The following is a 27,974-nucleotide window of genomic DNA, read 5'->3' on the forward strand; positions in this document are numbered from 1 at the left end:
GCCCAATGACGGGCTCACACTCTAATCGGGGGAGACGGACAAAAACAAGGCAACATAATCACTATAAATAGAATCAAGGGGATGTACACTTCATAAATAAATAAATAGGGTAGCAATGTACTCCCCAAGAGTATTATTGATTGATTGCCTCTCGTACAAACTCTGCTCATGTCATGTTTACCCGATGTCCGCCGAGGGACACTCCAGTAGCTACTCAGGTCGTTGTGATCCCACATACGCTCCACCAGAGATAGCTTCAAGGGGAGTCTTTCCCTGTCTCAATTGTCACCTCCCCTTGTTCTAATCCACAGAAAGATGTAGACAAGGAGTTCTACTTGTTCCCCACCGTATTTGATGAGAACGAGAGCTTGTACTTGGATGACAACATCAGAATGTTCACAACCAGTCCTGATCAGGTGGATAAGGAGGATGAAGACTTTCAAGAATCCAACAAGATGCACTGTAAGCACCAAATTAAGATCGGACCTGTTGAATCCTCTGGGGTTTAAATAAGAAATCGGTACTGCAATCTGATCCAATTAAGGACAGCTTTCATTTGAAAAAAAAAAACATAAATTCTAAACAACGTTAGTCTGAGGGTAACATTATAACCTCAACTTATTTATGGGGTGGGTAGGGAGGATTCCTTTTGTTTTATGTTCTAGTCATTGATTCCATGAGCAAATATGGACCTCTGAACACAGAGCACTTGTCTTCATACCACAGGACTGTATGGTGGCTATTTTAAAATTATAAATTAGAAGTTACTTATTTATTCATATTATAACATCTGTCTCCCTCCCTAGACTGTAAGCTCATTGTGGGTAGTGCATGTGCCTGCTAATTCTGTGGTACTCTGCTCTCCCAAGTGCTTAGTAAAGTGCTTTGCACATAGTAAGCACTCGAAAAATACGATTGCTTGATTGATTGATTGATTGTCACTAGGGGAGGGATGGGTAATGAGCAGAGCTGAACTTGTATAAACAGTTTGCATTTTTACCATTTCCTGTAGCCATAAATGGATTCATGTACGGAAATCAGCCCGGTCTTGAAATGTGCCACAGTGACACCGTTTCATGGCATTTGTTCAGTGCTGGAAACGAAGCGGACCTCCACGGGATATACTTTTCCGGAAACACGTACCTGTCTAGAGGAGTAAGGAGAGACACAGCCAACCTTTTCCCACAGACTTCTCTCACACTCCTCATGAGACCTGACTCTGAAGGTGATGATGGCGTCGGAGTTTATCACTTCCTTTCTGGATTCATGCTTACTGGTGGGCTCCTCCAGAGCAAAGATGCTGTCCAGTCAGTTATATTTATCGAGAGCTTTCTGTGTGTAGAGCACTGTACTAGGAGGAGCAGAGAGAAGCAGCGTGGCTCAGTGGAAAGAGCCCGGGCTTGGGAGTCAGAGGTCATGGGTTCGTATCCCAGCTCTGCCACTTGTCAGTTGTTTGACTGTGGGCAAGTCACTTCACTTCTCAGTGCCTCAGTTACCGCATCTGTAAAATGAGGATTAAGTCTGTGAACCTCACGTGGGACAACCTGATTACCCTATATCTACCCAGCGCTTAGAACAGTGCTCTGCACATAGTAAGCGCTTAACAAATACCAACATTATTATTATTATTAGGAGCTTGGGAGAGTACAGTACGACAATAAACAGACACATTCCCTGCCAACAACTTGTTTACAGTCTACAGAGACTGCCCTGTTCTCAGAGCCCCTGTGGACACCTTCCAACTCCCAAGGCCTAGACACCTCTGGAGAGAGAACCTGCCCCATTAAACCTCCTTCTTGCCTATTTGGGCCTACCTCTAGCCCAAACACTAATCTTAGAAGGTGACCTTTCCAAACCAGAAAGTTGGCAGAAACAGAATCCCCTGGAGCTTTCTGTTGGTTTTTTTGTTTGTTTATAGTGGTATTTGTGAAGCACTTACAAGATAATCGGGTTGGACACAGTCCCAGTCCCACTGTTAGGGCTAACAGTTTTAATCCCCATTTTCAGGATGAGGTAACTGAGGCACAGAGAAAGAAGTTAAGTGACCTGATCAAGGACACACAGCAGGCAAGTGGCAGAGCCAGAATTAGAACCCAGTTCCTCTGACTCTAGGCCTGTGCTTTTGCCACTAATCCACCTTGCTTCTTGGGGAGTTCACTCCCTGTTGCAAGGATACTCCCATATCACTCCAGGAATGATACAGAGGTATGAGATTCCCGTAGGGAATCTAAGACTGCTCTTAGCCTCCGAAGTACAGACCCAAAGCCCTCCCCACTATTTCCTAGGATGAGTCTGGCTTGATCCAGGTCACTAGACTGAAAGTTCCTTGAGATCAGGAATCATGTCTCCCAACTCTTTTGTACTTTCCCAAACACTTCATAAATATTTTCAGATGAGGTGACCAATGGACCATTGCTTAATTTATGAAGTGCTTGGGAAAGTACAAAAGATTGGTTGATTGATCTATTAATAATTGTGGCATTTGTTAAATGCTTACAATGTTCCGGGCACTGTACTCAGCGGTGGGGTGGATACAAGCAAATCATGTTGGACACAATCCCTGTCCCACTTGGGGCTCACAGTCTCAATCCCCATTTTACAGATGAGGTAACTGAGGCACAGAGAAGTGAAGTGACCACAGAGAAGTGAAGTGACTTGCCCAAGGTTATACAGCAGACAAGTGACGGAGCTGGGATTAAAACCCATGACCTTCTGATTCCCAGATCCATGCTAATAATAATAACCATGGTATTTGTTAAGCACTTACCATGTGCCAGGTACTGTTCCAAGCGCTGGGGTAGGTACAAGATATTCAGGTTGAACACAGTCCCTGTCCTACTTAGGGCTCACAGTCTTAATCCCTATTTTACAGATGAGGGAACTGAGGCACAGAGAAGTTAACTGACTTGCCCAAGGTCACACAGCAGACAAGTGGTGGGGCAGGGATTAGAACCTATAACCTTCTGACTCCCATACCCATGCTCTATCCACTAAGCTACACTGCTCCTCTGTGCTAACCACTATGCTTTTCCCCTTTCTCCTCGTGCCCTGTCATGAAATGGTCCCAACCTGGTTCAAGTGTGTGGTCCCAGGAGACAAACCTAACCCCACCAGGGCAAGGAAAAAATGTGAGTTCCAATTGGAATTAGGACTCCCGCCCCCTGTACTCTCAGACTGCAGAGCTCTGCTTCCGACTCTACCCCTCCGAGAGGGACAGGGTGGAGGTGACCAATGGACCATTGCTTAAGCTTTTGATCGCTCGACTCTTCTCTCCAGGGCTCTTCGATGTCGAGTGCCTAACCACCGACCACTACACTGGCGGGATGAAGCAGAAATACCGAGTGAGGAGCTGCAAGACGCCAAAGGACAGCCCGCCGCTCTACCTGAATGAGAGAGTTTACTACGTTGCCGCGGTGGAGGTGAAGTGGGATTATTCACCCAGTAGGACGTGGGAGAAAGAATTCCATCATCTACAACAGCAAAAGTAATTCGGCCCCTGATGCCGCTGAGCACTGATTCTTCATTGCTCCCCCTACATCTCGATTCTTGCTCTTCCCTGTGGTCCTTGTGTCTGTGATTGGGCGTGAGGTACCAGCATGTCCTACTGGATAGAACAAGGGACTCAGAAGGACCTGGGTTCTAATCCCGGCTCTGTCACGTTTATGTGTGTGACCTTGGGCTAGTCACTTCACTTCTCTGGGCCTCAGTTACCTCATCTGTAAAATGGAGATTAAGACTGGGAGCGCTGTGTGGATAGGGACTGTTCCAACCCGATTTGCCTGTATCCAACCCAGCGCTTATTACAGTGATTGGCACATAGTAAGCGCTTAACAAATACCTCAATTATTATTATTATTATTCATTTGTGCTTCTTTTTTTCCAAGCTCCTGTGGAAATGTCAAGATCCTTTAGTTATGCCTGGCCTCTCTCCCTCCTTGGCTCCTCTCTCCTCTAGTCTGCTCTAGGTGTTCGCTCTGCCTAGGGTCTCTAGGATCTAAGTGCTCTCTTCTCAGCAGAATCCTATCAGGGTCAGCCTTCTCCCTGACTTCCATTTCCCAGGCTTCCCACTGCTATTCCTGTCTCGTCCAAAATCCTGCTTTTTTTTTTATTTCTTATTTAACCCTCTGCTTTTATCCTCGCTCCAGGCTAGAAATTCCAAACACTGTCTCCCTAGAGAACCAAGAAGCTGTTTTCAGTTTCTCCTTCTTTGGTTTCAAGGCAACTGAACAATCTGCCTTCGACAAACGGTGGATGGTATTTATGTAAAAACTATTCCCATCTACTACATTCATTCATTCATTCAATAGTATTTATTGAGCGCTTACTATGTGCAGAGCACTGTACTAAGCGCTTGGAATGTATAAATCGGTAACAGATAGAGACAGTCCCTGCCCTTTGATGAGCTTACAGTCTAATTGGGGGAGACAGACAGACAAAAACAATAGCAATCCTTTCCTGGGGGCCTCAGTTACATTATTCTTTCCAGTAATGAGCTATCAATCAATCAATGGTATTTATTGAACCTAGCCAGTAACACTTGGCTCCTCTAATGTTAACATATTCACTGTACCTCGATCTCATCTATCTCACAAACAATCTCTCACCCGTACTAGCGCTGGGGTGGATACAAGCAAATTAGGTTGGACACAATCCCCGTCCCTTGTGGAACTCACAGTCTCGATCCCCACTTTACAGATGAGGTTACTGAGGCACAGAGAAATTAAGTGCCTTGCCCAAGGTCACACAGCAGACAAGTGGTGGAACAGGCATTAAGAACCCATGACCTTCTCTCTTCCAGGCCCATGTTCTTTCCACTACTCCATGCTGCTTCTCTAAACCATAAGGTCACTGTGGGCAGGAAATGTGTCTGTTATATAGTTATAGTGTACTCTCCCAACTGCTTAGTACAGTGCTCTGCACTCAATAAATATGATTGACTGACTGGCTGACCGTGTGCTGAGCACTGTACTAAATGCTTTGGAGGGAACAATTCAATAGAATTGGTAAACACTGTTCCTACCTTCAAAGAGCTTATGATCTAGTGGGGGAGAAATACATTAAAATAAATTACAGATAAGGGAAGCAGAGGAGTATAAGGGTGGCTACACCCTATCCTGTGAGGCTGGGGATAGGGGTGAGTATCCAAGTGCTTAGTGAGGGGAAGACCAAATATATAGGTGTTGCAGAAGGATGGACTCATAGGGTGGGTACAGGAGAGGTTATTCAGAGAAGGCTTCTTGAAGGAAACACAATTTTAATATTATTTAAGTAGTAATAATAATAATGACGGTCCTTGTTAAGCGCTCATTATGTGCCAAGCACTGCTCTAAGAGCCGGGGTGGTTAATCAGATTGGACACAGTCCCTGTCCCACAGTCTTAAACTCCATTTTTACAGATGAGGGAACTGAGGCACAGAGAAATGAAGTGACTCGCCCAAGATCTCACAGCAGACATGTATCGGAGCAGGATTCGAACCCAGGTCCTTCTGACTCCCAAGCCCGGGCTCTCTCCACTAAGCCATGCTGCTTCCCACTAAGCAAGTGTTTATTTAAGTACGGAATAAACTGTGTGATGTGCTGGAGTAGATACAAGATAATCAGATCAGAGGCAATCTCTACCCCACATAGGACTCACAACCTTTCCCTCTGCTCCTCCCCCTCTCCCTTCCCCTCCCCTCAGCACTGTACTCATCCGCTCAACTGTATATATTTTCATTACCCTATTTATTTTGTTAATGAGATGTACATCACCTTGATTCTATTTATTTGCTATTGTTTTAATGAGATGTTCATCCCCTTGATTCTATTTATTGCCATTGTCTCCCCCAGTTAGAAACAGTCCCTGCCCTTTGACGGGCTCACAGTCTATCTGTTACCGATTTGTACATTCCAAGTGCTTAGTACAGTGCTCTGCACATAGTAAGCGCTCAATAAATATTATTGAATGAATTAATCTAAATGGCAGAGAGAGCTGGTATCTTGTCACCATGCTACAGATAAGGAGACTGAGGCAGAGAGAAGCTAAGTAATTTGCCCAAGGTCACGCAGTAGGCCAATGGCCGAGCTGGGATTAAAACCCGAGTCTCCTGACTCCCAAAATTTGGCTCTTTTTACTAAACTGCACTGCCTTTCTACAGGGTGGAGACTAACTGAATCCATCTTGCAGAAGTTTTCTCTCATTGACGGGCCGCTCCTTTAGCATCTCAAAGATATCAATTGACACATGGTGGCCTTTCTTCACGCTGTAGCCTGCAGAATTCTGGTGAGGGAAGCTGAAGATGGCCAAGCTAGAAACTGACAGGAAACCTTTCACCACCCCTGAAGTCCCAGTTGCTTAAAGGGATTAAATCTCCCCACTTATTCCAGAAATAAATGGGGCGATTAAATAATGATAAATAAATGAGAAGCCGCATGGCCTTGTACAAAGAACATGGGCCTAAGAATCAGGGGACCTGGGTTCTAATTCCAGCTCCTCCACGCGTTAGCTGTGCGATCTTGAGCAAACCCCTTCACGTCTCTGTGCCTCAGTTATCTCCTCTGTAACATGGGGATTAAGACAGGGAGCCCCGTGTGGGACACGGACTGTGTCCAACCTGATTAGCTCGTATCTACCCCAATGCTTAATATAGTGCCTTTCGCATAGTAAGCACGTAACAAAACCATTTTTTAAAAAAGTACATTTCACACTGTAATAACTTGCTTCAAACTGATTTGTGCCCCACTTAACAACTTTTTCTTTTGTTTCCCAAGTGACTCGAATGTATTTTTAGACAAAGGAGAGCTGTTTATTGGCTCAAAGTACAAGAAGGTGGTGTACCGGCAATATACTGACAGCTCCTTTAGTTCTCCAGTGGCAAGGAAGAAGGAGGAGCAACACCTGGAAATCCTAGGTAAGTGCAAAAGGAACTGGAACCCGGAATTCTCAGGGAAGGGGGCCATATGTCTGGATTCTTTGCCTTAACATCAGCGATGTTAAAACACAAATAGAGCTTTCCCCCGTAGACTGGAAGTTCCCTGTTGGCTAGGCTTGTTCACATCATGGTGCAGTAGATAGAACCCAGGCTCGGGAGTCAGAAGGTCATGGGTTCTAATCCCGGCTCCGTCACTTGTCTGTTGTGTAACCATGAGTAAGTCACTTTACTTCTCTTTGTCTCAGTAACCTCATCTGTAAAATGGGGATTGAAACTGTGAGCCCCACGTGGGACAGGGACTGTGTCCAACCCGATTTGCTTGTATCTACCCCGGCACTTAGTACAATGACTGGCACATAGTAAGCACTTAACAAATACCTCAATTATTATTATTATTATCAACTCAATTGTACTGTACTCTCCCAAATGCTTAGTACAATGCTCTGCGCACAGTAAGTGCTCAATGAAGACCTCTGATTGATTTCATGCTATTCCAAGAGGTGGAATTTTCCATTTTTTCTGCCCCTAACCTGAGGGTTCTAAATCTATGGGGTCTCTGTAGGTTTCTGGGTAAAAAAAGATGTTCCTTGAAGGATAGGGTGGAATACAAGAGAATAGCATTATGCTTGACTCCAAAGGTTAAGTACGATTTCTTCCAATCCCCCAAATGCCATGTTAACCGCCAAACCTCACCGTCGGAACTGCAGATTAATTGTGCGCTCGGAGCCTTTGGGAGTGGCTTCTTCAGGTTAATGCGGCTCAGGTATGATTCTCTAACAACCTCTGAACAGGCCTGCTTGTTTCATTCCTGTTGGTCTGTGGGGCTAGAATCTTATTCCAGCTAAAAAGAAATGTCCAGAGAGCTAACAAAGGGGAAATGGCTCAGTAAGGAGGGAGATGATTATTGTTATCATCATCAAGTGCTATCAAGTCGTTTCCGATTCATAGCGACTCTAAGGATCTGTTTTCTCCAGAACATCCCGTTTTCTGCCATAATCTGTAACCTTGCTAATGGTTCTTCCGTTATCGTTGTTATGGTTTCTGAGGAGGGAGGAAGAGAAGGAAACGGAGGCAGGGCAGGACAAAAGAGAAAGCAGGCTCTGCTTTTTTTTTTAAGGGTATTTGTTAAATTTTTACTATGTGCCAGGCACTGTACCAAGCGCTGGGATAGATACAACCTAAGCAGGGAATATATCTGTTTACTGTTATACGGTACTCTCCCAAGTGCTTAGTACAGTGTTCTGCAGATAGTAAGCGCTCAGTAATACGACTGAATTGAATCGAAAAAAGTTGGACACAGTCCATGTCCCACATGGGCTCACAGTCTTAATCCCCATTTTACAGATGAGGTAACTGAGGCAGAGTTGTTAAGTGACTAGCCCAGGGTCACGAAGCAGACAGGTGGTGGATTGGGGAGTAGCACCCAGGTCCTTCCGACTCCCAGGCCCATGCAGTATCCACTGGGCCATACTGCTTCTCTGGTTGAGCATATCTGGCTGATTGCAGTATCCTTCTATCCTGAGTCTTATGAATCATCTTCCGTCTATGTGCCGCCTCCAGGTCCCCTTCTTGCTGCAGATGTTGGAGACAGAGTCAAAATTATCTTTAAAAACTTGGCCTCCAGACCCTACTCCATCCACGCCCACGGGGTGAAAACGGAAAGCCCGACGGTCATCCCGGCCCAGCCAGGTAAGGTAGCCGCCGGCTCTGGCGTGAGAGTCCCGAGGGGAAACACCGTGACTCTGTCCGTGAGGCAGCTAAGGAGGTGATGCCGGCTGGCCATGCCAGGCCCAGAGTGAGGAGATGAGCTCACTGTGGGCAGGGAATCTGTCTATTTTTTGTTCTACTATACTCTCTCAAGTGATTAGTACAGAGCTTTGCGCACTAAGCGCTCAATAAATATGACTGAATGAGATGGATTCTGGAAAACACAAATTAACCAACCGATCAATCAGTGGTATTTATTGAGCACTTTCTGGGTGCAGATCACTGTACTAAGTTCTTAACGTTGCTAAAAGCCACCCTTTCCTCTCCATCCATACGGCTACGGTGTTCATATGATCACTCATCCTATCCCATCTTGACTGTGCATCTGCCTTCTCCCTGACCTCCCGGCCTCCTGTCTCTACCCACTCCGGTCCATACTTCACTCTGTAGCGTGGATCAAAACCATTCAGTCCACATCCCGCCATTCCTCAAGAGCATCTAATGGTTGCCCATCCACCTCCACAACAAGCAGAAACTTCTTACCACTGGCTTTAAAGCACTGAGTCAGCTCACCCTATCCTACCTCACTTCACTGATATCCTACTATAGCCTAGCCCACACACTCCGCTCCTCTAGGGCCAGTTTACTCACTGTGCCCTGATCTCATCTATCTCGCCACCGACCCCTTCCCCACATCCTCCCCCTAGCCTGGAACTCCCTCCCTCTCCATATACGCCAGACCACCACTCTCTCCACCTTCAAAGCATCATTAAGACCACATCTCCTCAAAGAGGCCTTCCCCCGATTAAGGCCTCTTTCAGAAAAGAGGATTTATATGCCATAGGAGCTGGAGTAATAATTGGGGGAGGCCTGCTGGAGGAAGTAGGATAATGGTGAGACAATTGAATGTGGGGTCTGCCGGATGTTGGGAGGGAGATAGATCTGAGAGAGGGAAACAGCATAAGCCAGGGGACGTTAGCGGGGATGTCAGGAATGAGAAACAGTTGCGAGGCCTAATTCATTTATATGGTATTTATTCAGCGCTTACTATGTGCAGAGCACTGTACTAAGCGCTTGGAATGTACAATTTGGCAACAGATAGAGACAATCCCTGCCCAGTGACGGGCTCACAGTCTAATGTGAAGCAGCGTGGCTCAGTGGAAAGAGCCCGGGCTTGGGAGTCAGAGGTCCTGGGTTCGAATCCAGCTCTGCCACTTGTCAGCTGTGTGACTGTGGGCAAGTCACTTAACTTCTTTGTGCCTCAGTTCTCTCATCTGTAAAATGGGGATTAAGACTGTGAGCCTCACATGGGACAACCTGATTACCCTGTATCTACCCAACTCTTAGAACAGTGCTCTGCACATAGTAAGCGCTTAACAAATACCAACATTATTATTATTATCATTATTATTATTATTATTAATGGTTAGGGTACGGGCTCAGGAGCCAGAAGGACCTAGGTTCTAACCCGCCTCCACCACTTGTCTGTTGTTTGACTTTGGGCAAGTCACTTCACTTCTCTGGGTCTCAGTTACCTCATCTGTAAAACAGGGTTTAAGACTGTGAGACCCTTCTGAAACAAAGACTGTGTCCAGCCCAATTTGCATATATCCACTCCAGCACTTAGTACTGTGCTTGGCACATAGTAAGCACTTAACAGATACCACCGTTATTATTACTTGGAGGGATAATAATAATAATGTTGGTATTTGTTAAGGGCTTACTATGTGTGGAGCACTGTTCTGAGAGCTGGGGTAGATACAGGGTAATCAGGTTGTCCCACATGATGTTCACAGTCTTAATCCCCATTTTCCAGATGAGGTAACTGAGGCCCAGAGGAGTCAAGCGACTTGCCCAAAGTCACCCAGCTGACAAGTGGTAGAGCTGGGATTCTAACCCATGACCTCTGACTCCCAAGGCCGGGCTATTTCCACTGAGCCAAGCTGCTTCTCGTGCTTCTTCGTGGAATGAAGAGCGTGAGTTAGGGATGGGCAGGTGAAAATTGCCCCTCATGTCTCTGTCACAGTTTTAGCCAACCAGAGCTGGTGCTGCTTTTCTTCCCCACTCTTGGCTTTACAATTTTCTCAAAGCCTCTTCTCCAAGCCAGCCACCCTGCTTCTGATGGTCTGTCTCTGTCCACTGCTCCGGTCTCTCCCAACTGTCCAGCGCTAGGCCACCTCAACTATGGTTTTCCCTCACTGCCTCCCTGAAAGGTTTTTGCTGTTCAGCACGGCCGGTTGAGAGCAGATCTGAGAAGGGAGCAAAGAAATCATTCTAGACTACGTATCTTACTGGACTGATTGATATCCTTAATGGTCAAAACTGTCCTTTGGGGAAACCCCTAATTCTTTTGTAATAATAACCTTCCAAGTTTGTCTCGGTGAGTCAATTTTTTTGTTTTTTTAACGGTATTTAGGTGCTTATTATGTGCCAGGCGCAATTGGACACAGTTCATGTCTCACATGGGGCTCACAGTCTTAACCCCCATTTTCAAACGAGGTAGCCGAGAAACAGAGAAGCGAATGACTTGCCCAAGATCCTACAGCAGACAATCCCCAGGCCTGTGGTCTATCCATTAGGCCACACTGCTTCTTCATGCTGGTTATCTAGACAATGCTCAGGTCAGGTGTGAGCCAAACCACATCTCCCTAATCTTCTTGATGTTGGATTTGTACAGGGGAAACTCGAACATACATCTGGAACATCCCAGAAAGATCTGGCGCCGGGATAGGGGATTCTGCCTGTATTCCTTGGCTTTATTACTCAACCGTGGACCGAGTTAAGGTAAACACCCACTCTTACGTTACCATCGTTTCATCACACAGCAGGCAAGTGGAGAACCCGGGATTAGAACTCAGATCTTCCTGACTCCCAAGCCCGTACCCTGTCCTCTAGATTGGAAAATCGTTGTGGGCGGGAACTATGTCGGTTTATTGTTATATTGTACTCTCCAAAGCAATTAGTACAGTGCTCTGCACTGAGGAAGCCCCCAATAAACAAAAATGACTAATATCTTTAAAATTAACTTGCAATTGAAGGAAGAAGAGATTGGGCTGGTTTCCATGTGCCAGGGCCATGTTTACATCCCCCACAGAAAAGATGCAGACTTCACAGCTTACCTAAAGGTCACAAGTACAATACCGGTTAGCGTATCGCCGAGACAGGACAACTAGGGACAGTTAGTGTGAATTAACTAAAGCAGGCTTCATTCTATTTTCACATTTATTCCAAATGTAATAAGCCGCTAGCAGAAAGAGGCAGCCTGTCTTCAGACGGCCCTGTTCGCTAAGCATATGCTCAGCACATTCCCCAGCTCAGCCACACCTGGTGTGATGGCATTTGCCTTGAGAAGCAGCGTGGCCTAGTGGCCAGAGCACGGGCCTGGGGGGCAGAAGCACCTGGGTTCTAATCCCGACTCCGCCGCTTGTCTGTTGTGTGACCTTGGGCAAATCACTTCTCTGGGCCTCAGTTACCTCATCTGTAAAATGGGGATTAAGACTGTGAGGCCCGGTTGATAGGGGAACTGAGACCCCTGCCTTCTTTTCCAAATTGCTCCTCATTCATTCATTCATTCATTGAAATAGTATTTATTTTACTATGTGCAGAGCACTGTACTAAGCGCTTGGAATGTACAAATCGGCAACAGGTAGAGACAGTCCCTGTCCATTGATGGGCTCACAGTCTAATCGGGGGAGATGGACAGACAAAAACAATAGCAATAAATAGAATCAAGGGGACGTACATCCTCAGTGGTTGAGTCCACCAGGCCAATTTACTGACTCAGTCAGTTTTATTTATTAAGCACTTACTATGTCCGGAGCACTGTACTAAGCCCTTGGGAGAGTACAATTCGACAGTCGATAGACACATTCCCTGCCTACAACGAGCTTCCGATTCACTGAGCTCCAAAATTCGGACCCTTCAGTCAAACTGAGGCATCAGCTATGAAGCCCCCGCTTCTTCCCATCGGCTTTGGCAACAGGTTCGCTAAGGGGTCCTGGTGAAGAGGGGGCAATTTTCAACCATTCCAAACTTTCTTTCTTGGTTTACATTGGCAGGATCTCTACAGTGGATTAATAGGCTCGCTGATTGTTTGCCGCAAACATTTCAGGAGGACATTTGGGACTGTCCAAAGAGTCCAGTTTTCCCTTCTATTTCTGGTTTTTGACGAGAACGAGTCATGGTACTTGGATGAAAACATCCGGACCTATTCCGCGCAACCAGAGAAAGTAAACAAAGATGACGAAGACTTTATTGAAAGCAACAAAATGCACGGTAGTAGTTAGGGTTGGATTTTTTTTCCCGCCCCATCTCTAGTTTTCCATTGGTCATTTTCCAATTGGTCTCCCCGCAGAGAGTAAAGGATGCTTACTCCTTAGTGGTGCTTTGTGTTTCACAGCCTGTTGCATTTAGAACCATTCAGTGGTCCACCAAATGAGGAGCTTTATTGTACTTCAAGTGGAAGGATCAATCAATCGGTGGAATTAATTGAGCTCTAACTGCTTGCAGAACACTGTACTAAGCGCTAGGGAAAGTACATTATAACAGAGTTGGTAGACATGTTCCCCGTCCACAAAGAGCTTACAGTCTAGAGGGGAGAATCAATCAATCGATCAATGATATGTATTGAGCGCTTACTATGTGCAGAGCACTGTACTAAGTGCTTGGGAAAGTATAGTATAACAGAGTAGGTAGACATGTTCCCTGCCGAAAACGAGTCTAGAGGGGAAGATCAGTCAATCAAGTGGGAGGATCAATCAATCAGTGGTATTTATTGGGCGCTTACTGAGTGCAGAGCACTCTACTAAGTGGTTGGGAAAGGAGAATGTAACAGCGTAAGTAGACACGTTTCCTGCCCACAATGAGCTCACAGTCTAGAGGAATGAAGCTTAGGGCAGTCCCAACAGAAACAGCACCTACCCTGGCCCCTTGAGCCAAGGACTGAGGCCCCTGCTGATTCCAGTTGAACCCAAGTGGAATTTCTTACTTGGAAAAGATGTCCTCAGTTTGATTCAACACCTGGTTTTCTCCCTTGTGAAACATCTGTCCTGTCTCTGGTTGCACACAAAATAACCCCAAGCGAAATTATGCATGAATAACCATGTACTGTTTTTCTAGCCATTAATGGAAAAATGTACGGAAATTTGCACGGCCTCACGATGCACGTAGGCGATGAAGTAAACTGGTACCTGATGGGGATGGGGAATGAAGTCGACCTGCACACTGCACATTTCCACGGCCACAGCTTTGAATACAAGGTAAAGAGGTTTGTTTTGGCCCTGTCGGACGTGTTTCTAATTTTCATGCTCCTAAAGCAACAGTGTAACACATTTCCCCAGAAAGAGCAAGAAGAAGGTAAAATTCGCTATTCTATCTTCATAAACGCTACGTGCTAAACACCTAAGAGGTGCAGAACCCCGTCCCGGGCCCCAGCTGTGTGCAGATCCCCTCCGTGGGCATCTTCCGTGTGCAGAGCCGTGTCCTGGGTGCCTGCTGTGTGCAGAGCCCTGCCCTGGGTGCCTGCTGTGTGCAGAGCTGTGTCCTGGGCACCTGCTGTGTGCACAGCCCTACCCTGGGAGACTGCTGCGTTCCAAGTCGTATCCTGGGTGCCTTTAAAATGAATCTGTTGCTCCACTGGGCAAAATCCAGAGTGTTAGCAAACGTAGCAGATCCCATATTCTCTCAGGTGAATGGGGACAGGATGGCTTTCCTAATCCAGTAGGCATAACCACTTTCCATCGTTTCCCTTAAGGACACGGGAATTTACCATTCGGACGTCTTTGACCTCTTTCCCGGGACGTACCAAACGGTAGAGATGTTCCCCAAACAACCGGGAACTTGGTTACTCCACTGTCACGTGACGGACCACGTGCACGCTGGCATGCTCACCACTTACACCGTCCTCAAAAGTGAAGGTAAGGATGGCTTGCACCTCTGGCCCCTGGGCTTTCTGGAGCACTGGCCCCAACAACACATTGCCATGACAGAAAGCATCTCTCACAGCTTCAGGCATTTCTTCCTGAAAGATGAATTCCTTTAGCTGATCGTGATTCAAGCCCTCTTTTCCTTTTCTTCAACTCCCTTCTCTGTCACCCTGACTTGCTCCCTTTATTCGTCTCCCCTCCTAACCCTATACTTACCTGTAATTTCTTAATTTTTATTAATGTCTGTCTCCCACTCTAGACTGTGGACGGGGAACGTATCTGTTATATTGTTATATTGTTATACTGTACTCTTCCAAGCGCTTAGTACAGTACTTAGCACCCAGTAAGTGCTCAGTAAATCTACTGAGTGACTGACTAATTCTGATACAACCTGTTCAGGGGTTTGGGAATCCAGCACCAAAAACCAACTCTATTTTGGTCGAGATCCATTTGGAGAGGATGTGAAAACATAGATCCTGGGAGATCTGAGGAATAGCCTTCAGCCCCCTCGTTCCGAGATGTGTACGAGTCACCGATGATGAGTGGGGATCTTAGCAATCAGGGGTATTTACTGAGCACTTATTGAGTGCAGAGCACTGTACTAAATGACTGCGAGAGTACAAGAGTTGGTAGACACATTCCCTGCCCACAGAGAGTTAACAGTCTCGTGGGGGAGACAGACGTTAATATAAATAAATTCTAGATGTGAGCCCGTTGTTGGGTAGGGATCATCTCTATCTGTTGCCGAACTGTACTTTCCAAGCGCTTAGTACAGTGCTCTGCACACAGTAAGTGCTCAATAAATAAGATTGAATGAATGAATTACCGATATTGACATGAGTGCTGTGGGGCTGAGGGTGGGGTGAATATCTAGTGCTTAAGGGGTTACAGACCCAAGTGCTTTAGCCAGCAGTATTACTAATAATGAAGGTATTTGTTAAGCGCTTACTATATACCAGGCACCCTTCTAAGCACCACAGATTGAGTCAGACACAGTCCCTGTCCCATGTGAGGCTGACAATCTCAATAACCACCACAGATGAGGTAACTGAGGCCCAGAGAAGTGAAGTGACTTGCTCCAGGTCACACAGCAGACAGGTGGCGGAGGAAGAATTAAAATCCATGACCTTCTGGCTCCCAGGGCCGGGCTCTATCCACTACACCATGCTGATTCTGCCCTTCCATCGTGGCATCTGCCCCCAACCCAGTCCCTCCCCTAAACAAACCGTGCAATTCTCCCACTGTCCTTTGATAACATTGAGAACATAAGCCCGTGCACCATCCAACATCACAGGGTCAGACCCACAGTACGACCAGATCCTCGATTCTGTCTGCCATAACGTTTAACGGTCACCACCCCCGGGGATCCGTCGATACAGGTGGGGATGGACTATCGAATATCCTAACTTGCCCCCTAAGTGACACATTAGGTATCCATCCTCCAGAAATGGTATTCATTGAGCGCTCACTGTGTGCAGGGCACTAAGTGCTTGGGACAGCACAACAGAGTTGGTAAACGTGTTCCTTGCCCACAGTGAACTTACAGTCTAGATGGGGAGACTATAGACTGGACTGTAATAATAATAATAATGATGGCATTTGTTAAGCGCTTACATTATGTCAAGCACTGTTTTAAGCGCTGGGGGAGTACAAGCTAATCAGGTCGTCCCACATGAGGCTCACAGTCTTCATCCCCATTTTACAGATAAGGTAACCGAGGCCCAGTGAAGTGACTTGCCCAAAGTCACACAGCTGACAAGTAGCGGAGCCGGGATTAGAACCCGTGACCTCTGACTCCCAAGCCTGGGCTCTTTCCACGGAGCCACGCTGTAGACTGCCAATCCTTTGGGCCGTTGTATTCTCCTAAGGGATTAGTACAGTGCTCTGCACAAAGTAAGTCCTCAATAAATACCATTGACGATGACGGGGCAGACATTAATATGAATAATTGACAGATATCTACATAAGAGGTGTGGGGCCGGGGGTGGGGTGAATATACCAAATGCCCAAAGGGCACAGATCCAAGTTCACAGACGATGCAGAAGGGACAGGGCGTTAGGGAAAATAGATCTGAGTCAGGGAAGGCCTCTTTTATTATTAATAATAATGGTACTTGTTAAGCACTTACTCTGTGCCAAGCACTGTTCTAAGTACTGGGGATGAGACGTGCTAATCAGGTTGGACACCGTCCCTTTCCCACGAGGGACTCACGAGGGTCTTAACCCCATTTTACAGATATGGTAACTAAGGCCCGGAGAAGTGAAGCGACTTGCCCAAGGTCACTCAGCAGACACGTGGCAGAGCCGGGGGTTAGAACCCAGGTCCTCCGAGTGCCAGGCCCGCGCTCTATCCACTAGGCCACGCTGCTTCCTACACATCTCTTTTAGGCGATGTGACCTTAATAAGGCTTTGAAAGTGGGGAGAGTAGTGGTCTGGTGAATAATGGGGGGGTGAGGGAGTTCCAGGCCATTATAATAATAGGTGGTAGCTGGTTGCTGTTGTCAGGGCTGGATCTGAGTAAGAGGCTTGGAGGGGATGGGGCTCACTTCAGTAAAGGGGCTTACAGTCCCCAGATTATTACTCCCCCTCCCTTGCAAAGCCTTACTGAATAATAATAATAATAATGTTGGTATTTAAGTACTTACTATGTGCAGAGCACTATTCTAAGCACTGGGGTAGATACAGGGTAATCAGGTTGTCCCACGTGAGGCTCACAGTCTTCATCCCCGTTTGACAGATGAGGTCACTGAGGCACAGAAAAGCTATGTGACTTGCCCACAGTCACACAGCTGACAAGTGGCAGAGCTAGGATTCAAACCCATGACCTCTGCCTCCCAAGCCCGGGCTCTTTCCACTGAGCCACGCTGCTTCTCTGTCCAAGAGGCCTTCCAGAATAAGCCCCAGTTTTCCTCATCTCCCTGCATCAGCCTGACTTGCTCCCTTTGCTTTCCCAACTCCCAACCCCACAGCACTTATGTATATATCTGTATTTTTATTTATTTATATTGCTGTCTTTTTATTTGTATTGACCCCTGTCTCTCCCCCCTCTAGATTGAGAGGTCATTGTGGACAAGGATTTATTGTTGTTGTTTTCTTTATTGTCGCATTGTACTTTCCCAAGTGCTTAATACAGCGCTCTGAACATAGTAAGCGCTTAATAAATACGATTGAATGAATGGAGAGGAGGATACATCAAACCCTGAATAAATACCATCGATTGTTCAAGGAGTTTTTAATCTAACAAGAGAATACATTTCAGAGAGGAGGAGAAAGTGATAGTAACACAATTGGAACTAGTGGGCTGTGGGTACCTAAGTGCTTAGGTTAATCGGCATCAAGGAGTAGCATAGACTAGTGGATAGAGCACGGGTCTGGGAGTCAGAAAGTCATGGGTTCTAATCCCGGCTCCGCCACTTGTCTGCTGTGTGACCTGGGGCAAGTCACTTCACTTCTCCTTGCCTCAGTTACCTCATCTGTAAAATGGGGATGAAGACTATGAGCCCCATCTGGGACAGGGATTGTGTCCAACCCTGTGTCTAAGATGTCTGCTCTGTCTAAGATGTGCCTAAGACACCTGTGTCTAAGATGTTTGCTTGTATCCTCCTCAGCAGTACAGCGTCTGACACATAGTAAGCGCTTACCAAGTACCATTATCATCATTATCGTTAATCACTCAATGCCCCGAAAGAGCTGAAATGAAAATAGGGAGCAGGGGCTGAGTGGAGTAGGTTAGGAGGTGAGAGATTCATCGGAGAAGGCCTCCTGGAAGAGGTAGGATTTCAAAAGGACCTTGAAAATGGGAGAACAGTGGACTGCCGGATGTGAGCGGGGAGGAAGCTCCATCCATCCATTCATTCAATCGTATTTATTGAGCACTTACGGTGTGCAGGACACTGTACTGAGCACTTGGAAAGTACAATTTGGCAACAGATAGCGACAATCTCTACCCAACAATGGGCTCACGGTCTAGAAGGGGGAGACAGACAACAAAACAAAACAGGAAGGAGATACATCCCGGAAGGAGGGTGTGAACAAGAGGTCAGCGGCGGGAATGATGAGAAAGAGGCAGAGTGACTAAATTGGCCTGAGAGGAATGAGAGACATGAGCTGGTGTGTAATGAGAGAAGAGGAAGGATAAGTAGGAGAAAGAGAGTTGACTAAGGGATTGGATTTCCTGGCCCTCTCTCAGGGTGTCTAGTCTATCAATCGATCCATCCGTTGCCGATCAGCTGCAGGGAGATTTAGGAACAGGGTAATGGGAGTTGGAGCTGAGAATGGGGCAGCCCCCAGTAAGATGAGCAGCGGGGACCACGGAGGAGAAGTAGCATGGCCTGGGAGTCAGAGGTCATGGGTTCTAATTCCTGCTCTACCACTGTGTGACATTGGGAGAGTCACTTCACTTCTCTTGGCCTCAGTTTCCTCATCTGTAAAATGAGGATTGAGACTGTGAGTCCCACGTGGGACGGGGGCTGTGTCCAACCCGATTTGCTTGTATCCACCCCAGTGCTTAGAACAATGCCTGGCACATAGAATTTAACAGATGCTATAATTATTAAAGAGCAGGGGCTGGAGCTGAGGTTGTATGCCTCCAGAAACAGCTGAGGGTGGGAGGAAAATAGGGTCCCCAGGTGGGGAGAAAAGCCACTTGGATCGTTCCCGCCATCGGTGGTCAGGATGAAAGCCCAGATGCAGCAAGTCAGGACAGCCAGGTACTAATCTCTGCTCTATGCTTGCCACCTAATCTCCCTAAGCCTCAGTTTCCCACACTGTAAAACAGGGATAAGATTCCTGCTCTCCTTACCTAATAATAATGATAATAACTGTGGCATTTGTTTACCGCTTACTATATGCCAGGCACTGTACTCGACTCTGCTCCTTGTCAGCTGTGTGACTTTGGGCAAGTCACTTAACTTCTCTGTGCCTCAGTTACCTCATCTGTCAAATGGGGATGAAAACTGTGAGCCCCACGTGGGACAACCTGATCACCTTGTATCCCCCTAGAGCTCAGAACAGTGCTTTACACATAGTAAGCGCTTAACAAATACCATTATTACTGTACTATGTGCTGGGGTGGATACAGGCTACTTGGGTTGGATGCAGTCTTTGTCTCACATGGGGATCCCAGGCTTAGTCTCCATTTTACAGATGAGGTAACTGAGGCCCAGAGAATTTCAATGACTAGCCCAAGGTCACATAGACATGTGCAGAGCTGGGATTAGAACCCAGGTTCTTTTGACTCCCAGCCCTGGGCTCTATCCACTAGGCCCCGCTGCTTAGAGAGGGAGCCTTGGGTAGGACGGACCATTTCTGATCTGATCTTGCCTGGTCTGGCTCAGTGCTTGGTGCACAGTAAGTACTTTATACTATGAACAAGCAGACCTGGTGACACAGAAGAGCCCTGGCTATTTATGTAGTCAGAAGAGAAGAACGAGACAATTTGTTAGAGGAAAAGGGGGAAAGTGTTAAGAGATACAAAGCAGAGAACAAACCAGAGGAGGGAGAAGATGGCAAAGAAGACGTAGAGAAAACATGCTAGTTTGGGGCAAAGAGATGGAATAGCTGGGTTAGACAAAAACAGCTTGAACCCAGAAAGAAAATAAGGCTTCTTAAATGAGATTCAAAAATGGAAAAGGGGCAATTTAACTTTGGCTAATTCTCTTAACCGAGATATTTAGAAATGGTCCATATGGATACACATTCTTAGATAATTGGGGGTGGGGGGGGAGAAGGGGGAAGCTTCTGTGTAATATAAACATGATAGGGAACAAATCTGGCTTGTAGGGATCTGAACATTCAGGGAAAGAGCCAGGGACTAGAAGTCAGGAAACTTGGATTCCAGTTGCAGGATTATCACTGAACTGCTCATTGTCCTTGAACAAATCATTTAACAGTACAGTGCCTCAGTTTCTTCATCTGTTACACGGAGATAAAATCCCTACTCTTCCTTAGAGAAGCAGCGTGGCTCAGTGGAAAGAGCGTGGGCTTTGGAGTCAGAGGTCATGAGTTCGAATCCCAGCTCTGCCACTTGTCAGCTGTGTGACTGTGGGCGAGTCACTTAACTTCTCTGTGCCTCAGTTCCCTCATCTGTAAAATGGGGATGAAGACTGTGAGCCCCACGTGGGACAACCTGATTCCCCTGTGTCTCCCCCAGCGCTTAGAACAGTGCTCTGCACATAGTAAGCGCTTAACAAATACCAACTTCTCTCTCCCTCTAGACTGTGAGCCCCATGTGGGACAGAACTGTGTCTGATCTGGTTATTTTGTTTCTCCCACAGAAACTTAGCACAGTGCACTTGGCCTTTTGCTAATTCGCTAGTTAGGACATTTATTAACTAATGACTTGTAAGCCAGTTGTCAATGCCTGGGAAAGTGTCTTGGCTCGAAGTACTGGAGTCCCCGCTACCCACTGCTCCCCAGGATGTGAAAACAAGATCAAAGTCCTTCTTTGGCTTAAACAGACAAATAGAAACAAGAGTTTCACTTCCTAGAAATTCCACTGCTTTCAAAGCACATCGAGAAACTTCTGTAGAATATCCGATATGCTTTATCTCCTCGGTAACCTGTGCCGGAAGAGCGGCCAACATCTACCCCGGGGGATAGAGGTGGGAAGACCTTGATAGAAATATTTGTAACCAGTAATATTGTGGGGGGGGTTTCTAGTATTTAAGTGCTTACTATGTGCCAACCACTCTAATGGAATACCGGAATAACAGCAGTAGTAATATTTATTTAGTGCTTACTGTGGGCAGAACACTCTACTAAGCACTGGGAGAGACAGGTGGCAATTAGACATGGTTCCTTTCCCTGAGAAGACACAAGATAATCAGGTTGGATACAGTCCCTGTCCAACATGAGGCTCACCATCCGAGAGAGAGAGGACAGGCATTGAATTTCCATTTTACAGATGACGAAACGGATGCAGAAATTATGTGACTTGCCCAAGGTCACAACAGGCAAGTGACAGTTCTGGGTTTAGAACCCAGGTCCTCCGACTCCCAGACTCGTGCTCTTTTCTCTAGGCCACGTTGCTTCCCTAAACCAAGAGGATGGGAAAGGAAGAAAGGAGGAAAGAAAAGTCTCTTATTTTTCCCCCTTGAAAAAAAGGATTTTAATGAGGGCAGAATCACAAGAACTTGCAGCTAGTTTTGAAACTTTCTGAAATTGAAAGCATTACTTTGGAATTACAGGGTCAAATTTCACTTTTTAGCCTCTGGGATCTATTTGGAAGACTTTTAATAATCTTAAAACTTTCTTTTCTATAGGATCTAAATCTGCCGAAAAATTTTGAAGATTTCAGAGAATGCTAAAACTGCGTGATATAAAAGTGACAGTGTTGGATAACAATTGTCCTGAGGAATAGTTGCACCAAACATTAAATTCAAACAAAAAACACCTTCGAGAGTATGTGGGGAAAGCTCTTATCATTGTGGTCACCGGGAACTTCACTAGGCTGTGTGGTGAAGCTTCTGCTTCAGGTGGGATGCACTGACAGCAGGCAATGTGGAAATAAGACAGATGAGAACAGTGTGGGTAGTTCAGACACCCACCCACTCTCCCTGAGCTTGAAACATCACAGAAAAATGTATTCACTTGCCGGATTTCCTTCTACTCTCTTGCCCCTGAGCACACCCTACGTCTGACTCTTTGATACTTTTGTGAGTTCCTAGAACAATGCGCTGAATCAGGTGGGCCCTCGATAATAATAATTGTGATATTTAAGCACTTTCGATGTGTCAAGCACTGTGCTGAGCGCTGGGGCAGATACCAGATCATGGGGTCCTACAAGGGGTTCACATTGTAGGAGGGAGAACAGGTATTAAATCCCCGTTTTGCAGAAGAGGGAACTGAGGCCCAGAGAAGTGACTTACCCAAGGTCACACAGGAGGCAGATGGCAGAGGCAGGATTAGAACCCAGGTCCTCTGACTCCCAGTACTGTGCTCTTTCCACCGGGTCTCGTTGCTTCTACTACTAATTACTACTAATTCCTTCTCCCATCCTGCTGCTTCCTGTCCCCAGGAGCCAAACTTCCAAATCCTCCAGGGTCGATCAGTACACCCTCTAGACTGTCAGCTCATTGTGGGCAGGGGATGCGTCTGTTTGTTACAGTGTACTCTCCCAAGTGTTTAGTACGTTGCTCTGCATACAGTCAGCGCTCAAAAAATTCAATCGAATGACCGAGGCACGGTGTGGACGTGAACGGGGCGCAGAGGCCCAGCCGTAAGTGATGTTGCAGAGGAATCCGAGTTCCGTGTTCTCTTACCCTAATGGATGCGATCCACGGTGCTAAGGGAGATATAAGCAGCCCTCCATCCCTCAATCCACTGAGAAAGGTGGGAAGGAGGAAATGGAAAACTAGAGTTTAGCAATTTCCCAGGCAGCTGCAAGTGGCCCCACCAGAGCAGCCCTACCTAGTGGTCAGAGCAGGAGACTTGGGAGCTGAAATCATTAATTAATTAATGATGGTATTTGTTAAGCACTTACTCTGTGCAAAGCACTGTTCTAAGCACTGCAGGAGATACAAGGTGAACAGGTTGACCCACGTGGGGCTCACAGTCTTAATCCCCATTTTACAGATGAGGGAACTGAGGCCCAGAGAAGTGAATTGAGTTGTCCAAAGTCACACAGCTGACAAGCGGCGGAGCTCTTAGACTCCCAAGCCCATGCTCTCTCCACTGAGCCATGCTGCTTCTGGTCCCGGCTTTGCCGCCGACTGGTCAGGTGCTCCAGAGCATGTCGGCCTCACTAGGCCTCAGTTTCCTCATCTGTAAAATAGGAATAACAACTCCTTCTTCCTACCAAGGACTAGGGACAATGAAAGTGCAAGAAAAGAACATGGGCTATGTGGGACATCCCACTTTCTCCCTCCCTCACCTCCTTCCTTCCTCTCCCTCATTCGAACAGCAGGGCCTCGTTTCGAGAACAGGTTGCCGGGGGGGCGAAGCCTCTGACAAGGAAAGACCTCTGGGATGCACTGGTAGGGAGGGAATGGGAGATTAGGAGAGAGGTGTTGGATTGAGGAATGGAGACGTGAGGAGACCTGACTGAGAAAATGACACTGAGGGATGGAGAGAAGGTTGGGAAAGTGGGGAGCGGAAACAGGAAAGGCTGGAAGAAGAGGAGAGGATAAGAGAGGAAGTTGTCTCGTCAGAGTCTTTGAGGAAATATAATTCAGGTGAAAGTCAGGATAGGTTACGCTCCCGAAGGCAGAAGCCCACAGTGGACTCCGGGTGGGTTGGAGAAAAGATACATTGGACCAGATTTGTTTATTTTGTGTGACTCTATGTTGGACATATTTAAGTGCATTTTCAGTGAGATTAGCGGGGAAAAAAATCAGTTGTGGGCAAACGTTGTTAATAACAAAGCAAATCCAGGGCAGCTTGGTGACGGTCTGTTTTGATGTTGAGTGCAGGAATGAGGCATCATAGCTCTCAAGTAACTAACAGGCAGGTTTGGGACTTTTCATGCAACAAAACGTTATTAACAGTGGCATTTTTTAAAGGTATTTGTTAAGTGCTTACTATGTGCCAGGCACTGTTCTAAGCACTGGGGTGGAACATAGCTTGTATTAAGTACATATTCTGTATTAAGCGTCTGCTCTGTGCAAAGCCCAGTACCGACCACTGGGGAAAGGTAACGTTGTAACGATTCACTGACAAAGTCTGGCCCATTTGGAACTCAGTACAGAAGACTGGAAGCAGATAAGACCCTAAAAAGAAATTTTTTTTGTTTTGTTTCATTTTGGTTTTTAATTAAATGGTATCTGTTAAGTGCTTACTATGTGCCAGGCACCGTACTAAGTGCTGGGGTCGATACAAGCTAATCAGGATGGACACAGTCCACGTCCCACATGGGGCTCACAGTCTTAACTCCCATTTTACAGATGCGGTAACTGAGGCACAGGGAAGTTAAGTGACTTGCGCTTAAGGCCACACAACAGACAAACGACAGAGCTGGGATTAGAACCCAGGACCTTCTCACACTCAAGTCCATGCTCTATTCACTGGGCCAAGCAACTTCTCTATTCTCCTTCTTTATACAGGGTTCATTCAGCAAGAGCAACAAGAAAAGCGATAGTAGATTATTTTAGGAGGATGTAGGGCTCAGGGGGCCCTCCATTCCCATCCCTTCCGGGCAGTGTCACGTCTTCGTTTAGTACTTCCCAAGAACTTAGAACTGTGTACTGCACCCAGAGGGTGCTTAATTACTGTCTTTACTACTGCCGGCAGATTGTTCTTGTTCTAGCCGTCACAACCTTCCCACTTCCATTTTTACTCACAATTAGTACAAAGGCTTGAAAAGGACTCCGAGGCCATGATAATTTGAGCCTAGGACACATTTTTATTTCCTGTTTTGGCCAGCAATGGTAAATGATAATAAAAAAGTCTGAGCCAGTGGGTAGGGCGAGACGTTCCTTCAACTATTTCAGTAAAATACGTTCTCAAGGCTAAGACGACGTTCGTACTCCGAATGGTTGGTTAATGAGAGCGGCCAGTGTGTTCCAAGCGGCTCCATAAAATCCGTTCCATTTCTATGAACTTACTCGGGTTTCTCTGAGGGACCTTCATATCTTCAAGTCTTTTTTTTTTAATCAACCGTTAACACGGTCGGCCTCCAGTCTCCTCTCGCCAGAGTTGTGTGGCCACCTGTTCATGCAGCATAAGTAGCCCGTGTTGGCAACCCTCCGGTCGGTCTCTGCGCACCGCTTTCCTGGTACTTTGCCAAACCGATCTCTCGTTAGGGAGTTCAAGGCATGTGTTTCTTCTGGCTGCAGCAGAGAAGGTAGGGGAGGAAAAAGGCAACGGTCCCACTCTCCGGCAAGATGTTCACGAAATCCCTCAGCTCCAACTCCATGGCCACCACCGATAACGTTTCTACGGGTCCGAAGAGACATTTGGGTTAGTAGAGGATCCTTTCGTTCGGCTGCAGGGCAGCCTAGTTTTCCACTGAATTCTATTACGCTTAGAGCGAGGCATTCCTTCAACTATTTAAGTAAAATGTGTTCTCGGGGGTAAAGTGTCAGTACTCTCGATGGTTGGTTAATAATAATAATGTTGGTATTTGTTAAGTGCTTACTGCGCGCAGAGCACTGTTCTAAGCGCTGGGGGAGATACAGGGGAATGAGGTTGTCCCGCATGCGGCTCACAGTCTTCACCCCCATTTTACAGATGAGGGAACTGAGGCACAGAGAAGTGAAGTGACTTGCCCACAGTCACACAGCTGACAAGGGTCAATGAGAACGGCTAGTGTGTTTCATAAAATCAATCAGAGAAGCAGCGTGGCTTAGTGGAAAGAGCACAGGCTTGAGAGCCAGAGGTTGTGGGTTCTAATCCCAACTCTGCTACTTGTCAGCTGTGTGACCTTGGGCAAGTCACTTAACTTCTCTGTGCCTCAGTTTCCTCATCTGTAAAATGGGGACAACCTGAATACCTTGTATCTACCCCAGTGCATAGAACAGTGCTTGGCACATAGTAAGCGCTTAACAAATGCCATCATTATTATTATTATTCTGAGGTAAACTTGCTCGGGTTTCTTTAAGAGAACTCTCCTCGGTGAAAGAACACATTTGGGGACGTTGAAAGATTCTAACTTGGCCACGCAAAAGTTACAGTAACCCGGGCGGGGGTGCACCATAAACTTTGGATACTACTTGGATGAGAGAACAACAAATACCACACCTCAGCAGGAGTCTGAATAAACAAGAGATGGAAAGGCACCAAGGCTGTTACTAAGAAAACCTCAACTTCTAAGTAACTTTTCTTCTAAGTAAAAATCAAGTAGTGCCAAAAAGCTAGATGCACTCCACAGAAACAACATCTAAAAACACCACGTATTTATTAATAGCATTATTTTCAAATATAGGCTTCAGTAAGATGGGGGAAGTTTTCTAAAGAACAAAAACTAAGAAATCAAAATCGGGGCCCTTGATATTTAAGGGCTCTTGGTATAGGCATTAATTCACTCAATCGTACTTATTAAGCACTTACTGTATGAAGAGCACTGTACTAAGCGCTTGGAAAAGTACAATACAACAATAAGGAGTGCCACAACGAGCTCATACCCTCCTACATCAAGCCACTCTATTATCAAATAAGGTCTGTCGAATATTCCGATGGGAAATAGGGGTAAGGGAAAGAAGGTTTGAAAACAAGAAAGAGAGGAAACAGCTTCTGTCACAGTGGCTGAAATTTAAAATGGTGGTAAAAAAAACGAAAATGCTTGTTTCCAGCAGTCTGCCAAGGGATTGACACTTCCCTGCATTTCATTAACACTGCTATTACGGCACCCGATTTGCAACACCTTAAAGTAATAACCAGTAAACAATGTTGATAAAGTTACAACTGGCTCCCTGCAGTTCAAATTAGCTGGTAATAGGAGGGATCCTTTGATCCTGCTTGACAACAATTCCCTCCCACCCCACCACCCCACAACATGGCATCAATTCCCCTCCAGGGAATCACCTCCACTGTGATCCTCCACTCCGCCATCTCACTCTGGCAGGAATGTGCCTAGAGTTCCCAGAACTTGTGTCAGATCTGTCTACTCACTAAAAGTCAGTGCTTTTACATTTCCTAATTTTGTGTGTGTCGACAGAATCCAGCCTTCAATAAAACACCCCAAAGGCATTTCATCTCCTCACAGTCACTCTACACATGTACAGTCACAAATGTATAAATTGCCTTTTGCCACTTTTTTTGCCCTGAGGGCAGCCCAGAAGTTCCCAAGAGCCCTTTTTACCTCTTCTCCAGCTCCCCAGCGTTCTCCTTCCTGACTTTTTCCCCACCCCACTCGCCACCATTCCTGGTCAGTGTCCCTCGCTGAGTCCACTACTGATGAGAAGCGGCGTGGCTCAACGGAAAGAGCACGGGTTTAGGAGTCAGAGGTCACGGGTTCTAATCCTGGCTCCGCCACCTGTCAGCTGTGTGACTTCGGGGAAGTCACTTCACTTCTCGGGGCCTCAGTTGCCTCATCTCTAAAACGGGGATTAAGACTGTGAGCCTCACGTGGGACTACCTCATTACCCTGTATCTACCCCAGTGCTTAGAACAGTGCTTGGCACATAGTAAGCACTTAACAAATACCAACATTATTATTATTATTATTACTGCATTCGGTGTTGGCTGGTTCCTCAGTCATCCCTCCCCATGGGACTTTGTAAATGAAAGGGCCAGGCCCAGTGGTGACGGCCAGACTGTAAGCCCATCAAAGAGCAGGGACTGTCTCTATCTATTACCGATTTGTACATTCCAAGCGCTTAGTACAGTGCTCTGCACATAGTAAGTGCTCAATAAATACTATTGAATGAATGAATGGACCCCAGACCCGCCATGGAGTGCCGCTGGGAGAGAGAAGATCTCACACACTGACTGCTCTGCTCAATCCCCCTCTAACTTCCTCACTCCCACCCCTGTCCTCCCTTCAGCCATTCCGATC

At 46.5% G+C, this 27,974-nt stretch overlaps 2 protein-coding genes across 3 annotated transcripts in view; one reads left to right on the forward strand and one right to left on the reverse strand.

Moving 5' to 3' along the window:
- LOC107547261 (ceruloplasmin) overlaps positions 1-27,974 on the forward strand; it is a 71,421-nt gene that overhangs the window by 35,661 nt on the left and 7,786 nt on the right. Inside the window, exons 10-19 of one of the 2 annotated variants that reach the window (XM_029072454.2) lie at positions 312-462; positions 1,013-1,225; positions 3,277-3,484; positions 6,751-6,890; positions 8,472-8,600; positions 11,296-11,402; positions 12,677-12,893; positions 13,737-13,876; positions 14,371-14,533; positions 21,805-21,936. In XM_029072454.2, coding sequence (XP_028928287.1) covers positions 312-462; positions 1,013-1,225; positions 3,277-3,484; positions 6,751-6,890; positions 8,472-8,600; positions 11,296-11,402; positions 12,677-12,893; positions 13,737-13,876; positions 14,371-14,533; positions 21,805-21,830 — 1,494 coding nt within the window. In that variant the 3' untranslated portion in view covers positions 21,831-21,936. Of the gene's footprint in view, positions 1-311; positions 463-1,012; positions 1,226-3,276; positions 3,485-6,750; positions 6,891-8,471; positions 8,601-11,295; positions 11,403-12,676; positions 12,894-13,736; positions 13,877-14,370; positions 14,534-21,804; positions 21,937-27,974 lie in introns of those variants that run through there. The other variant, XM_029072447.2, reaches the window with a different exon arrangement.
- The window catches only part of HPS3 (HPS3 biogenesis of lysosomal organelles complex 2 subunit 1), a 58,951-nt gene continuing 55,835 nt past the window's right edge, over positions 24,859-27,974 (reverse strand). Inside the window, exon 17 of the mRNA XM_029072466.2 lies at positions 24,859-25,414. Within this exon, the coding sequence (XP_028928299.1) occupies positions 25,287-25,414 (128 nt within the window). The 3' untranslated portion in view covers positions 24,859-25,286. The remainder of the gene's footprint in view (positions 25,415-27,974) is intronic.

This window comes from Ornithorhynchus anatinus, chromosome 1, assembly GCF_004115215.2.
Source record: "Ornithorhynchus anatinus isolate Pmale09 chromosome 1, mOrnAna1.pri.v4, whole genome shotgun sequence".
In the NCBI taxonomy this organism is placed as follows: Eukaryota; Metazoa; Chordata; class Mammalia; order Monotremata; family Ornithorhynchidae; genus Ornithorhynchus; species Ornithorhynchus anatinus.